Source organism: Scyliorhinus torazame, chromosome 10 (genome assembly GCF_047496885.1).
Source record: "Scyliorhinus torazame isolate Kashiwa2021f chromosome 10, sScyTor2.1, whole genome shotgun sequence".
Lineage (NCBI taxonomy): Eukaryota > Metazoa > Chordata > Chondrichthyes > Carcharhiniformes > Scyliorhinidae > Scyliorhinus > Scyliorhinus torazame.
Window position 1 is genome coordinate 85,612,492 of NC_092716.1, and position 16,063 is coordinate 85,628,554.

General features: G+C 48.1%; 1 protein-coding gene across 1 annotated transcript; it reads right to left on the reverse strand.

Annotated features, from left to right (window-relative positions):
• Positions 1 to 3,283: 3,283 nt before the first annotated feature.
• On the reverse strand, positions 3,284 to 13,478 carry LOC140430702 (chymotrypsinogen A-like). The gene is made up of 7 exons (XM_072518364.1): positions 13,352 to 13,478; positions 12,204 to 12,307; positions 9,260 to 9,339; positions 9,098 to 9,176; positions 7,898 to 8,078; positions 3,570 to 3,703; positions 3,284 to 3,491 (listed from the first exon to the last, which is right to left on the reverse strand). Exons 1-7 carry the CDS (start codon positions 13,407 to 13,409, stop codon positions 3,330 to 3,332), a joined length of 798 nt encoding a protein of 265 aa, XP_072374465.1. The 5' UTR covers positions 13,410 to 13,478; the 3' UTR covers positions 3,284 to 3,329.
• Positions 13,479 to 16,063: the final 2,585 nt, after the last annotated feature.

The window sequence follows — 16,063 nt, forward strand, 5'->3', positions numbered from 1 at the left end:
TTCTAGGGGCATTGCACTCCCTTGCAAAGTGTCCCAACCGTCCACAGTTGTAACACTCCTGTGTCTTGGGTGAGGGGCTGTTCTTTCCTTCATTCACCCATGCGGGGTTCTGGTGTGTTGTAATTGCCCGTATATCTGCATCGGCCTGCTTTTCTTCGGGAATTTTAACTGTGGGTTTGTTTTGTACAGATTGCTCCCAGGTGCGGGACAATCTTTTTACTACCCACTTCTCGTTATGGGCCTCCTCTGAGGGATCATAATTGGCGCAAGCTTTTTGTCCTGTTTCTGTGGCATGGGAGATAAGGGTGCGGGTCCATTTGGCCATGTTGTCTGGGGACAAATGGGCACGGTCTATGTCTCCAAAGACTACTGCAAAGTGGATCCACAGGCGTCCAGCAAACGCTGTGGGGTGATCGGTCTTCTTTTGCCTGCATTTGTTGAGGCCATCTACGGGGTCACCCCGGTTATACCCGATCGCATCCAGGATCGCGGTATGCATTTCTGGAAGGGTGCCTCCTCCTACATTCTATGGGTCGGGAAGGGCTGCTGCGACTGAAGGGTCTAAACTCAATACTATGAGCTTTACATGCTCTCGCTCATCCAAGCCGTACATAGTCGCCTGCTGCTTTACTCTGGCAAATAAATGGTGGGGGTCTGAGGTGGGGAGGAACGATGTGATCTTATCGCACGCGTCCCGTAGTTGGGTCACTGTTAAGGGGATGGAGTATAGAAATTCCGCATCGTCCGATGTGGCTCTGCGGTGGGTGGTGACTGGGTTCATTGGAGCCTGAACTATCTGCTCTGTGGGGGGTTGGGGCGCTTTTCTCTTCTGTGGCTTTCCCTGCGCACATGTTTCCTGAACATATCTCTGTGCTGTCTCGTTTAATTCTTCCCAATCAGGGCCGTCTTCCTCATCTAATTTTGCTCCAAAGGTTTCCTGGAATCCTTTTGAACTGAAAGCAGAGATTGCAGCTCCGCAATCTGCTTCCGGCACTTTGCGTGGTCCAGTGAGCTTTGTCTTTGCTCCGTGGTGGCAGCATGGAGTGCTCTTAACGCTGCCTTCAGGTCACCACACTGTCTCTGCAATGCTTCTACCTGCTTCTCTGTTTCTTCACGTACCAGGACTGCACATTGCGTGGCCTGATAGGCCTTTTCATATTGGGACTGGAAGCTGCTTAAGTGCTCCAGACAAGACTGGTGTGTCCTTTTGGCATCCTCCACCTCTCCATCTTTTGCTGCCAACTTCCTTCTCAATTCTAAGTTCTCTCTTTCTACCTCGCTTACATCGACCTTACTCATTCGATGTATGTCTTCTACTTCTTTCCGGAGCGTCCTAACGACCTCCTCTGTGCCTCGCAACTGTGCCAAGCAGGACACGATTGCCATCGGCTTGCGAACTTTCCCTAAGCTCTTTTTGTGGATCTCGCTCAGGCTCTCCCACCAAGTATGTCCTATACTCCCGGGGCCTGATTCCTCGTTGTCACAGAATTCACTCCTAAGGGACCATCCTTTCCCTTTGAGGTACTTCCTGATTTCTTCCTCCCAAATGGGACATTGTCCCACTCTACTGCTGCTGGTCGCTGCGACCGCAAATTCCTCGGGGTTCATGAGGCATTGCATTGCCTGCATTGCCATCTTTCCTATCCAAATGCTGCTCTTCAAATTTGGGACAGGGGTATTAAGGCGGTGCTGTAAATACGGGTACAGCTTTCGCTACTTCCCGAAATACAAACACCCGCCAGTTTTGTCGCAACAAAAAATCTATCAGTTTTACCTTATCGCCCTGTTAGTTACGCATGCATACACACACTTCCGAATTATGAGGATTGATCAGAACTGCTTGAACGCTTGTGGTTTTCTGTTCCCAATTGGATCTCTAATTCAAATTCTGGGTTCTGCCGGAGTGGTTTTGCCACTTCTAGATCGGGTCCCGTCAGATGTCGCCAAATAATGTTGCTAACTTTCCGGTTGGTTCAATTGCTCTGTTTTATTACCTTTGCTCTCGAGTCGCCAGGTATCTTTATGATACCGCCACGAGGTTTAAGTCCGAGTAATGATCAATAACTCAATACACCGATTAGTAAGATTCAAATCAAAGCACATTTATTATACACAGTAATCACTACTCATGCACAAATTCTACGTCTAAACTACTTCTACAACTAACAGTCCTATACTTAACTTCGGTTAACCACCAGGTCAGGGGAACAAATGGCCTTTCGTTCAGGTTCTGAGTCTGCGGGATTCGAAGTCGGTACGGATTGGTAGCAAGTAGCGCCTGTCTCGTAGCGAGTGTTGAATGAAGTCTTACTTCTGTCAGTGGTCACTGCACCGGTCAGGGTCAATGTTGGTTCGTGTTGCTGGGTGACCCGGGCAGGACGAAGAGAGGGCTGAAGAGAGCTGAAGAGAGAGCGATTTGAACTTGGGGCTTAACTTTTATAGTCCCCAGGGGCTTCCCGTCTTTGGGGCGGACCCTGTACCTGGTCCCAAGTGATTGAACTTTGTCCCAATCGCTTGGTTCGATTTCTCCAATACTGGAGCGGTTCCCTGATCGATGGGCGGTCTTGAGGTGCTCGTTCACCTCCTTTGTGTTGGCTCCTGCTGGCGCCGGGGAGTCTGGCTTTGCTTTGTGTGTCCCAAATGTTACTTATTGTTCCCGGGGATTGCTCATCAGTATGTAGATGGCTGCTACATTGTTATGCTGATTGTCGCTGGTATCGATGTTGTCTGGCCTTTTGCAGAGTTAAATACACAGCAAACCTGCACCTGCTGGTTTCTGTCTGTGTTGGCTGACTTTCCCATCAGCCTTTGCCGTTCGCCATTTTAAATCGGGAGTTGGCCAATTTAGGTGGCTACACCTCCCACTGTAAAGATGTAGTCATTCTGATATAATCCTGGTCCCTGATCAGATAAATGTTAGGCATTATGGTATATGGAACCAAAACGAGAAAACTGGAGTTAAAATCAACAATGGTCAAGTTGAATGGTGGAATGGTCTCAAGTGACTGAATGGCTTGCTCTGATTCCTGGGTTTGTGGATGTTTCTGCCTTTGATTGCTGTTCCTGTGTGGAAGTTCCTCACACCAACTGCACTCTTTCACACGGTGATATACCAGCAGTGAGAACTCAAGAGTGGGAGCTGCACTGGTCTGTGGATTCTTGTCTTCCCTCCCCATAGATGGGGCATGACTACGTCACTACTGCAGCCGTGTTTAGTTTTCTGCTCAAAGGCATTCTTAATAACACTCACAATGATAAGAAAGAGTCTGACAAACGATACATATCTATTAATTATTCTTTATTTGGAATTCCATGACATAGACATTCTTTTAATTCGTGGCGAGTGTCTGATCAATCCAGTTGCGGAATTCGCTTACACGGGCATAAACCCCAGGGTTACGAGGGGAACAGTTGCCACTGCCCCAGGAAACGATTCCCACTAGAGACCAGGCTCCTCCCTCCTGACAGACAAGAGGTCCACCCGAGTCACCCTGTAAACAAACAAAGCCCATTCAATAGACAGCTCCGAATGAAGTTGCACGGACCGTTCCCAGCGCAAATTTACTTACCATGCAGGAGGAAGCGCCCGAGGCGCCAGCACAGATCATCACATCAGAGATCATGTTGCCCCAATATTTCTGGCACTGGACGTTGCTCAGGATGGGAAGAGATGCCTGCTGCAAGATGCAAGGTGTTCGAAAAGCTGAAGGGGAGGGGAAAGGATTGTTAGATTTTCCTGAACAAGTCAAATATTATTTTTAATAAAAACAGAAAATGCTGGATAAACTCAGTAGGTCTGGCAGCATCTGTGGAGAGAGGAACAGAGTTAATGTTTTGAGCCCAAATGACCCTCTACAGAACTTCTACAGAATATTATTTGTGTTTGTCCAGCACTTGTTTTTATAAATTTAGAGTGCCCAATTTTGTTTTCCAATTGAGGGGCAATTTAGCATCGCTAATCCACCTACCCTGCATATTATTTTGGATTGTGGGGGTGAAACCCATCAGACACGGGGAGAATGTACAAACTCCACACGGACAGTGACTCGGGGCCGGGATCGAACCCGGGTCCTCGGCACCATGAGGCAGCAGTGCTAACCACTGCGCCACCGTACTGCCCTGTCCAGCACTTGTTCTTGAAAGGTTTGGGGTTTTGCTGCAACGTCTGTGCACAAACTGAATTCTGCTTATTCCTTTTACTTTACATCTCAGGAACAGCATAATATTAAAGATAAACAGCCACGGTAGTATTCTTCACATTCCTTTCTTTGGAATATGGAGAAGATATTCCTTGATGGAGAAGGCCATTCAACCCATCTTAATTTCTTCTCCTTTGAGTAATCGTACGCTCTTCCTTTGTTACATCTAGCTCTCTCTTTAGGGATTCCAGAACTTTCTCCTGCACCACTCGGCTTGCAGCTCCAGTTTGAGTGTTGATTATTGTCTGCAGGTAGAGTCATCTTTTTACTTTTAAATAACTTAAATTGCTCTCTCCTCATCATTTTCCCACTCTCTATTTGGAAGTAATATGACGGATGATCCTTTTCCAACCCAATACGTCTATCAAGACCAAATGCTTCCTTTCCCAGATACAAACGTGATAGGGCAGCAACTGAGCTCAACGAGATTACACAACAAAGCAACAGTGATTGTAACTGGACACTGGACAGCTCTCCTGGAGAACATAAGAACGTAGGAATTAGGAGTAGGTCATTCCGCTCTTCTAGCCTATCCCACCATTCAATAAGATCATGGCTGATCTGATTATGGCCTTAATTCCACGTCCCAAACTGCACCCCCCCTCTCCCCAATCGTGCTTGACATCCTTGGAGATCAAAAATCTGTTGAACTAAACCTTGAATATATTTAATGACCCAGTCTCCATGGCTCTCTTGGGACGAAAATTCCAAATGTTAACATCCTCTGAGAGAGAAAAAATCTCTCCTCATATCCATCTTAAATGGGAGACCCCTTATTTTTAAACTGTGTTTCCTAGTTCCTGATTCCCCTCATGAAGGAAGACACGTTCTCAGTATCTACTGTCAAGCCCCATCAAAATCTTAAATATTTCACTGAAATCATCTCTCATTCTTCCGAAATCCAAAGCAAATAGGCATCTTTCTTCATAAGACAAATCCTTCACCGAGGAACCAGCCTAATGAACTTTATTCAATGTAAGTACATTGCTCCTTAAACAAGGAGACCAAAACTGTTTGAGGTACTCCAGGTTTGGCCTAACCAAAGCCCTATTCAGTTGCAATAAGACTTCCCTACTCTTATACTTCATCCCCCTTGTCAACATGCCATTTGCTTTCCTAATTAATAGTTGTATCTTTTTTGCTAAATTTTTGTGGTTCATGTACTCAGACCCCTCTGTACCATAGCATCCTGCAGTCTCTCTCTTTTTAAATAATACTCTGCTTTTCTATTCTTCCCACCAAAGATCCAACTTTTTTCCCACATTATGGAAGTGATTTAATGGCTTTGTTGTGCCTGACTTGGTGACGCTGCTGAATCTCGCAAGAGGTCATTAGGCTCATTTAAATATGTCTGCACCTTATTCTCCCAGGGCCTGTGAACTAATGGCCTTGCCTGGGAGACTTCATCATGTGCTGTTTAGTACAGGTCCACAAATGTGGACTAGGCGTAACGGCACCTGGGGCGTCTTCCAGGCCATTAGAGACCATCGGGTGATCAGCCTCTGGGCAGGGTGGTACTCTGGCACTCCTTCTGGCACCCGCGCACCTTTGCACTGCCAGCCTGGCACCTCAGCATTGCCACTCTGGCACTTCCAAGGTACCCTGATGGTACTACCAGTCTGGCAGGGGCACCAGGGTGGCAGGCTGGCAGTGCCAAGGTGCCCAGGTGCCAGGTTGCCTGTGCCATGGATCAGGCCCGGGGGTGCCATGCCTTTAAGAGCTGGGATGAGAGGGGGTTCGAGGACCCTGTACGAGGTAAGTTGGGTTAAGTGGGGGGGGGGCGGTCCGAAACCATGGTGGGGTGTCTGAGGGGGGTCGAAAGATAGGGTGGCAGCTAAAAATTGTGCCTCGATCCGCAAATACTCTTCCTGCACTGGCAAGCTGAGCTCATCAGTGCAGGAAATAATTGTAAGTGCGGCCTGGGCAGGGCATTCCTCGCCGAGGCCAAAAAGCGGCAAAGTGCTGTTTAATACGGGTGTTGTTCTCGGCACTGCAGGCACTGAGAAAGACGCCACTAAATGCACTCAAAATGGGACTCTGTTTCTGTCCCGCTGAATCACGCCCCATCCTCCACCTGCCAAATCTTTGCCCATTCACACAAGTATCTATATTCCTTTGCAGGCTCTCCTCACAAGTCGCTTTCTTACCTATCTTTGTATCATCAGAAAATTTGGCTACAATATTTCTCTGAATGTAATTTTTGGCAGGAGGATCCAGATGGCTACTCCAGATAATAGGCCACAGCAATGAAACACCATTGTGAGCGCTGTATGTGTGTGTGTTTATTGTCTTGAAGTGGCCTATGTCCCTTAGCAACATTGACTGATGTAGGAACTCCTCAACTGCCTTTGCCAGGGTCTTGTGGGGAATCACTCAGAATTTGAACCCACTACAAACTTACTTTGACTATGGTCAGAATCTTATGAAGGCCATGGGGATCTCAGCCACCAGCTCGAGAGTCAGCAAGAGCCCCATGTCATCTCAATTGAGAAGGCCCAATGCATCTTGGGCCAGTCAGGCACTTGACAGGCCATCCCTTGGGATCAAGGACCCGGGGGTGGAAGACGTCCCACCGTCTGTAGTGAGCAGCATCACTAGGAAAGTGGTATCTGCTGCTGGTGCAACACTCACCCTAGTGTTGGCAGGAAGAGGGTTGTGAGTGGGGTCAGTAGTAAGGGGGTTATTATCCGTGGCCCCTTCTTCCCAGCGCCAGGTCGCTTGAACAGACACTAAGTGCCTTTGAAAGAGAGACTCCCTGCCCTTCCCCCCCTTCCTACTCCCAGGAGCCCTAAAGGATTGCTTGTGGTGCTTTCCATGTGGTGAGGGCCCCACCCATCACTGTGTTACTACCAGCGGTAGTGAGATGAGGCCTTTAACTGGGTGTTAATTACCCACTTAAGGGTCAATTGACAACAGGGCAGAAAGGCCACCAACAGGCTTAATTAGGCTGTAGGTGGAAGCTGGCAGGGTCCCACCACTATCCTCCCAACAGATTAAATGCCACCCCCACCACTAACCTCGCTTTGGGGAAGACACCAGGTTCCATTCGATATTTGTGCCTTTCAGAAATACCAGCTTCTGTGGAAAAAGTGGTTGCTAGCGGCAATGTACCGACATGAGGACCAAGATCATTCTCTGGGTCCCAGACCAAAGGGAAGTGAGGTTGGGATGGGAATTGTGGGATGGATGCCATGGGAGGGAGGGGGCAGGGCGGCGGAGGCAAGGGCGGGGGTGGGGTGGGGTGGTTTTCAGTAACCATCACCCTGCCTGATGTTGGGCTCCTCGATTGAGTGCCTGATAGTGAGGGACTCCCCCAGGCAGGTATGTGGGCAGTCTTTTGAGGGCACTTATGGTCTTATGGCACAGGAAAGCCATGTGGACACCATTCCATCTCTGATCCACCGCTAAATTGCGATGGTCTCAGGGGGTATCAGTTGCCTTAATAATGAGTCTAACTGACATCCTGTTGCCAGCAGCCGGGAATCCCACATCAGCTCCTTACATCCTCCAACTTATCCGGGAGGTGGTTTGCTGCTGTCAGGAGACTCGTGCAGGATCGCTCTCGTGATAAAATCCCCCAGCTTGCATGTTTCCCAGCACTATGAGTAGAATTAAATCTAGTCCTTCATGTCCAACTGTTTTTTTTCTCCAGCAGTCAACATAACTTTGCTCACTCCAAAGCAATGGAGATACCATACCATTAGAGTTAGTCAGCCCCCATCCTGTAGTGACACACAGCTTGCCAGCACTGATGATGGAATTTGTACCAGCGAGGCAAACAGGGGACACCTGTTGATTGAACTTAACAGGTGATGAGAGCTTCACAAGAGTGATGTCGTAGTTGATGGTATTCGAATTCCAATAAGGATGAGTAATGGCCTGTAAGACAGAAGACACAGATTAGTTCACCCCAACCACTTCTGATTTTTCTGCTCTTTGCCATTGCTTTCAATCAGTAATATTTTATATGAGGGCCCTTAACTCTTCCTATGGCAATGTCCTGCCTCATGGTTCATGGCCCTTGCTCTGACAACATTCTGCACTATTGGCATTGGCTGTTCCTGGTGGTGTGCTGCTCATAGGCCTCAAATCCTGTTGATGTCCTAAATGGTGAGCCCAGGCCATTCTCATTATGGGCCTCAGCTTTTCCCTGGTGATGAACTTTGACCATTCCCAGTGATGTCCAGACAAGTGAAGTTAGGTATTTGAGCTTGCAAAAATAATCAAAGCTGTTGTGGTACATTATATAGAGACAGGTGTTTATGTTAAAGTACGAAGTCTTACAACACCAGGTTAAAGTCCAACAGGTTTGTTTCGATGTCACTAGCATTCGGAGCGCTCCTCCTTCCTCAGGTGAGCAGGAGCAGCGCTCCGAAAGCTAGTGACATCGAAACAAACCTGTTGGACTTTAACCTGGTGTTGTAAGACTTCGTACTGTGCTCACCCCAGTCCAACGCTGGCATCTCCACATCATGTTAAAGTAGGAATAGCAAAATAGAACTAGCGCACAAAATGAGACAAACGTAATCAAACACTGCTGGAAATATGATTTTACTGCTGTAGATTATTTTAAAGACAGTGTGGTAGTCACCACTGTTGTATTTTGTATATATGGGTAGTACGGTAAGGCCCCTGTACTACAGGTATGGGGGTAGATCCCTGCCTGCTGGCTCTGCCCAGGAGGCGGAGTATAAATGTGTGTGCTCTCCGAACAGCAGCTATTTCGTAAGCTGCTGTAGGAGGCCAAACATCTCTGTGTAATAAAGCCTCGATTACATTCTACTCTCGTCTCGTCGTAATTGATAGTGCATCAGACAGTCACTGATTTCAGTTTCTATAGCTGACTGAATGGATACAACCTGGAATAAAATTCACTGCGGTGATTGGACCATTCCTACCTTAGCAACTGAAATGGACTGAGATTTTCCATCTGCTGTGCACTTGTTGTAATCTCCAATAACTACAACGTGTCTTGTGCTGGAGAAAAAAAAATCTCAGGCTCATAAGTATTATGTCCCTTTATATATTTAATGTAGACTCTGACGATGTTGTAACCTTACCTCACACTGCAATGGGCAGCGGTGACAACCCAGTTTTCGTTAATCAAGGAGCCACCACAGAAGTGAAAGCCATTTCTTTGCTAATGCAGAAAAGAAAGTATCAATCAATCAAAAACAATCCAGTATTTTGTCATGCTGAGAAAGCTTGAAGAAAATAAATCTTTAAAATTCGTTACTTTTCCATATTCTCTTGTTTGAATTCTATTTTATTTTAAATAGACAATATGGCTGGACTGAGAAAATGGCCTCAGCTGACCACATGATGGGAGTTCTGGAAATTCCTGAGCAGTTTAAAGATGGACAATGACTAATTCATCAAACTAGAATGCAACATTGTAAGAATATTCTAGCCAAGCCAACACAAATGACTAGTAGACAAGACGTCTGCACCAGCCAGCTCTGGACAAAGGCAGAGCTATTTGTGACTCCTCTTCTCCAACATTGTGCTAATGGTTCCACAGTTAGCTGTTCAAAATACAATGGGTTTTAACAAGGATCCCTAAAGTACATTCTTAGCTGAATGGCTCAACCCAAAACCTATCCTGTTACATGACTGAGACTCAAGCTGTTTAAATTGCTTTAATCATACAGCTTTTGAACAATGTCTTCAGTTCCAGTTTAACCTGGAGTTCAGGTTAAGACTGGAGTCCAGGTCAGCAGCTTGCCTCTGAGCTCCATCTCAGTCAAGATTGGATCTCCAGAAAGAATCCTGTATTTTGTCTACAGAGTGAACCAATTCCTAGAATGCAAGAATACTTTGTGACATCTTCAACAGCCTCGACTGAATTCCTAGGGCCACGACCAGGAATTCTGCCAGAGAAAGCCATCTGAAGGAACTTTCATCGGACATTGACATGCTGGGCTTTTTAGTCATTTGCAATTTGTAACTACTTTCCCTTTCTTTCTCTGCCTTTCTGCCTGGTATGTTCATGAACGTGAATGTGTGTCGCAATCCCTCCCTCAGGTTTTGACTGATAAACCCTAGGGTGAAAGTTTTTGCACAACCCACCACGTATTTTGCACCGGTGGGAGGCGGCTTGCCTGCTGGTGGCGGGATCTTCGGGTCCTGTGGTTGTCAACGGGATTTCCTATTGAATACACCACTTGCTGCCGGGAAACCCACGGTGGGGGTGCACCATCGGCAGACCTGGCAGATCCGACCAGCCAGAAAGTTCCGCCCCTAGTTTTGTTTCACCTTGAAGAATTTGCTGTTATTTTTAACATTAGACCTCATAAACCATGCTTAGACGGGCAGCACGGTGGTGCAGTGGGTTAACACTGCGTCCTCACGGCGCCGAGGTCCCAGGTTCGATCCCGGCTCTGGGTCACTGTCCGTGTGGAGTTTACACATTCTCCCCGTGTTTGCGTGGGTTTCGCCCCCACAACCCAAAAATGTGCAGGGTAGGTGGATTGGCCACGCTAAATTGCCCCTGAATTGGAAAACATGAATTGGGTTCTCTAAATTTAAAAAAAACAACAAGATAAACCATGCTTAGGGAAACCCACCAGCACCCATTTCCACAAGGGAAAGGATGCTGAGGGAATCAAATTAAATTAGAAATAGAAACAATCGCTGCCATAGGCAGAAATGGGGAATGGTAATAATAATCCAATCCACCTCTTCCTCATGTCCATAACAATTGTTAGGATTATCAGTCTTGCAAGCATTAATCTCCAAATCCCTGACTTTAAATGAAGGGGAGGTCAGTTTGCCTTATTAAGAATGACAGAAGTATGAGTAAGCAGCTCTATCACCGGTTTAGAGGTTGACTTTCACAAATGTGCAGATGTTTTGATCGGAAAATGGCTGCCTATTAAGTGTCTGTATTAGCTGACAGCATGATTGCTGTGATCACCTCTTTGAAACTGGCCATTGGTCACACAAGACCTTTGGCTCCTGACAGCATATTCCCATTGCTGATGCACCATTAATATTATTTTGTTTTATCAACATTATGTGGAAATTAATTTGTTTGCCCAAACACATTCTTCAGCAAATCTATGGGCAGAAATTCAATGCTCATCTAAATGAACATATGGAGGGTGATTCCCCGAGCCCCGTGCCGGGCCGGCGATTCGGCGCAACCGCGCCATGACTCCCCGACGCCGGCGCGCGATTCTCCGAGGTGCGGAAAATCGGCGCCATTTGCGCCGGTGCATTTGGCGCGGTGCCGGCCGCGGGCTGCTGGAATCGGCAGGGTCGCCGATTCTCCGGCCCGGATGGGCTGAGTGGCCGCGCGGCTACGACAGAGTCCCGCCGGCGCCGTTCACCCCTGGTCGCTGCCGGTGGGAACTCTGCACGCACGGTCGGGGGGCGGCCTGTGGGGGGGGGGGGGAGTCTCCTTCTCCGGTGGGGGCCTCCGATGGGGTCTGGCCCGCGATCAGGGCCCACCGATTGGCGGGCCGGCCTCTCCCCCCCCGGGCCTACTTCCCTGCACGGCCGGCCCCTGAACACTGACACCATGTTGAGTAGAGGCCGGCGCGCTAAAGAAGTCCCCCACGCATGCGCAGGTTGGCGCGGCGTCAATTTGCCGCCGGGAAAGGAGGCTGGAGCGGTGTGAACAGACACACGGTGTGGGGGACAGAATAGGTCGTACCGGTGCCCGGTTCGCGCCGTCGTGAAACGTGACGGCGTCATGACGGCGCGAAGACTTGGGCTCCATTTGGGAGAATCGACCCCATGGCATCCCATGTAAACTGACCAGGAGTGTCTGGCCTTTGCTCGAATGGTGACCTTTTTAAACAGAGTGAAGAGTCAATAATCTAACAGGTACCTGACTAAGTGGTACATAGACCCTGAAACCTTGGAGTCGTAGAGTTTTACAACATAGAAAGAGGCCCTTCGGCCCATCATGTCTGAGCCAGCCATCAAGCACCCATCTATTTTAATCCCATTTTCCAGCATTTGGCCCGTAGCCTTCTATGCTATGTTAGCTTCACCTACCTGCATGGAGACCTGCCAGGGCCAAGATCCTGGAACAGCATCTTCACCATTCACAATTCTTGCATAGCCTGTGATGACAGGACTGATGGCCGGCACCCCACAGTCTGTGTTGGAAGTCAATGCACAAACATGAGTCAATCTCTCCAGCACAACTCTTTGTAAAATAGAAACCATAAAGACAGTGGGCGAAATTCTCCGTAATCGGCACGATGTCCGCCTACCGGCGCCAAAAACGGCGCAAGTCAGTCCGGCATCGCGCCGCCCCAAAGGTGTGGAATCCTCCGCATCTTGAGTGGCCGAGCCTTCACCTTGAGGGGCCAGGCCCACGACGGACTGATTTCCGCCCCGCCAGCTGGTGGGAAAGGCCTTTGGTGCCCCGCCAGCTGGTGCGGAAATGACATTGCCAGGCGGCGAATGCGCGGGAGCGTCAGCGGCCGCTCACGGCATCCCCGCGCATGCGCAGTGGAGGGGGTCTCTTCCGCCTCCGCCGTGGTGGAGACCATGGCGAAGGTGGAAGGAAAAGAGTGCCACCACGGCACAGGCCCGCCCGTGGATTGGTGGGCCCCGATCGTGGTCCAGGCCACCGTGGGGGCACCACTCGGGGCCAGATCACCCCGCGCCCCCCCCTAGGACCCCGGAGCCCGCCCGCGCCGCCTTGTCCCGCCGGTAAGAGAAGTGGTTTAATCCACGCCGGCGGGACAGGCATTCCAGCAGCGAGACTTCGGCCCATTTGGGCCGGAGAATCGCCGGGGGGGGGGGGGTGGCCCGCCAACTGGCGCGGTGCGATTCCCGCCCCCGCCGAATCTCTGGTGCCGGAGAATTCTGGGGCGGGATTCACGCCAGCCCCCTGCGATTCTCCGACCCGGCGGGGGGTCGGAGAATCTCGCCCAGTGTCTTTTTAAAAATAAATTTAATGTACCCAATTATTTTTTTCCAATTAAGGGGCAATTTAGCGTGGCCAATCCACCTAACCTGCACATCTTTGGGTTGTGGGGGTCAAATCCACGCAGACACGGAGAGTGTGCAAACTCCACACGGACAATGACCCGGGGACGGGATCAAACCGGGTCCTCAGCGCCATGAGGCAGCAGTGCTAAACACTACGCCACAGTGCCACCCATAAAAACAGTGTCGATGTTATAACTTACTCCGTCCATAAGCTGCACCAAAGAAGGCAAGGCAGGAGAGAATCCACAGGAAAGCCATGGTTCTGCTTAGAATTTGATGGTTATGTTTAGGACTTTATATAGTCGAACTGTGACGCTGGGTGTCTAATAGATAAAAGCCTGAACTGTTGCTCAATTTACATGTGGCAGAAATTCTTCCAAAGTAAACTAATTAATTGTGGGATATGGGAATAAATGATAAAAATATCACCAGATGAAAGAAAAGCTGTGGGCACTTTCATGCTGTTCAACAAGCTGCACATAGATGATTGATTAAAAGTCAAGGGCACCTATTTCAAAAATAATGGATGTCCAAACAGATACAGAAAACACATGGCCTTGAAAAACTTTCCATTGTACTGGCCAGCAAACAAACTCAATTATTGGAAGATTTTTTTTGAATATTTTGAAAGTAGCTAATAAAATCACACATTTGAAATTGCTGGGTAGCATTTAAAGTTGTAATGCAATTGAGCAATGTAATTTCAATAAACTCACTTTAACTTTCTTCCAATTTTTGTACACAAGGAGGATAAATAAAGGGATGTGTAAAAGGGTATTCATCTTAAGTAAGGCATTAGAGAGTGAGCTAGATTGTAGATAGGAATTAAATAACCTACATTTATAAAGCACCTTTCATGTCTCCACCATTTCCCAAAATGTTTTGTAGTGAATGAATTAACTTTTTATAAAGTTTCATCACTTTTGTTATTTAGGCAAAACCATTTGCTCAAAACAACATTCCACAAACAGCAGTGAGATAAACAACCAGTTAATCGCTTTCTTATTTTTTTTCAAATGATGCCATGGAATTTTGTTGTAGCTTACGCGAGACCCACGGGGTCAGGCCGGTGAGGCTCCCCATGAGTCTCCCCATGAGGGGCGGAGCTCCCTCATCAGCAGGAGAGCAATCAGGATATAGAAACCCCGCCCGAGTGTGGATTGGGTGCAGGTAATCCCGTTTGGGATGAGTGTGCATAGAGTCTTCGTTCTACTATTAAAAAGTATTTTGTTCCTTGCGCTACCTGTGTGGCTGCAACCTTGAACTCAGCAATGATGATGAGGGATGGGATTATTCAAAGAGGACAGGGCCATCCCTCCCATCACTTCGGCCAGGGTTCACGGTGGACCCTTCTCTCCCTCCTTCTCCTGCTCGCAACCTTCGCAAGAACCATCGACCAGCAACCGTAAGTTTGACTCCAGCGATCGCTACCCGATAGAGACTCCTAGCCACCAACCTGTATCAGCCTTTGAATCCCGCAGGCCAGACCCAATTCGATAAACCATTCGTTTCCCTGACCTGGTGGGCCATTCCCAAAAGTTAAGTATTGGCCAGTAGTGGTAGGTAGTAGTCTAGAAAGTAGGATTATTGCATAAGTATTTATTGCTGTACATAATAAATGACCGTTGATTTTACTCTTACTAAGTGGTGTGCTGTCTTATTAATCATAACTAGAGCTTGAACCACGTGGCGGTATCAGAAAGATACCTGGCGACTCGTAAGCAAAGGTGACAGAATTAGAGCTAATAAAACTAAGGCTAATAAGAGCAACAATACGCCACCTGGCCCTGCCCCAACAACACCCGAGAGGCAGCCACGGGCAAATAGATGCAGGGCTCCTCCTCCGTGCCCTCCTTCGGCGGACGCATTTCCGGACAATGGGAGGAAGGAATGGTTTAACCTACACGAGATCCATGGGGTTAGGCCGTTTAGGCTTCTCATGAGTCTCATGGAGTATGAGCTTCTCTGCTGAGGGGCGGAGCTCCCTCCTCCCTCATTATCGGGAGAGATAACCAGCATACAAAAACCTCAGACCAAGTGTGGGCTGGGCATGGGTAGTCCCTTCTGGGATCAGTGTACATAGAATCCTAGGGCAGCACGGTGGCCCAGTGGTTAGCACTGCTGCCTCACGGCACCGAGGACCTGGGTTTGATCCCGCCTCCGGGTCACTGTCCGTGTGGAGTTTGCACATTCTCCCCGTGTCTGCGTGGGTCTCACCCCCACAACCCAAAAAGATGTGCAGGGTAGGTGGAATGGTCACATTAAATTGCCCTTTAATTGGAGAAAAAGAATTGGGTACTATTTTAGAAATACATAGAATCATTATTCTACTGTAAATAAAGCTTTCATTCCTTACACTTCCTCTGTGGCCGCTTCTGTGAACTCAACAGATCTCTTTCCCTTACCTGAATGTTCAAAATGTAGTACCTCCCAAAAGGCAGCACTTCTCAATACTGCATTACTCGGCCTTTTAGCTAAGATCAGGCATAGGATCATGCGTGAGATTAGGTATAATACCTATTCTTGTCAGCTTGGATCTAATATGTCACTTTTGTGGAGACCATGAATTGGATTCAACTTCAATTGGTTTTTGGAACAAGCAAGAAGATGGATTAGGGGCTTGTCCTGTCCACTCTGCACATTGGCTTTGTAACTCTTGAGAAAGGAATCAAATTAAAAATCAAAGAAGTGTGCTTGTCCATAAGAAGGACTCACTAAAGCCTGGGGCAGCTGCTGCAGAGGCTCAATAGGAAAAGGACGCTGTCTAAGATAGAGGGGAGGAGGACAGAGGGGTTGTATACATTGAATGTATACAGTGAATATTACATGTATCACAATTGTATGGCAGCACCTCAGGGTGCATCTTGATCTATGGACACAGCTTAAATTCTTTTGCACCATTTGGATTGACC

Excerpts from the sequence above, each read along its gene's own strand:
- LOC140430702 (XM_072518364.1), bottom strand. The coding sequence starts at position 13,409 with ATGGCTTTCCTGTGGATTCTCTCCTGCCTTGCCTTCTTTGGTGCAGCT. Across the intron at positions 8,079-9,097 it reads AGTCCATTTCAGTTGCTAAG|GCCATTACTCATCCTTATTG; the intron begins GTAGGAATGGTC and ends TCTGTCTTACAG. Across the intron at positions 3,492-3,569 it reads CGGGCGCTTCCTCCTGCATG|GGTGACTCGGGTGGACCTCT; the intron begins GTAAGTAAATTT and ends GTTTGTTTACAG.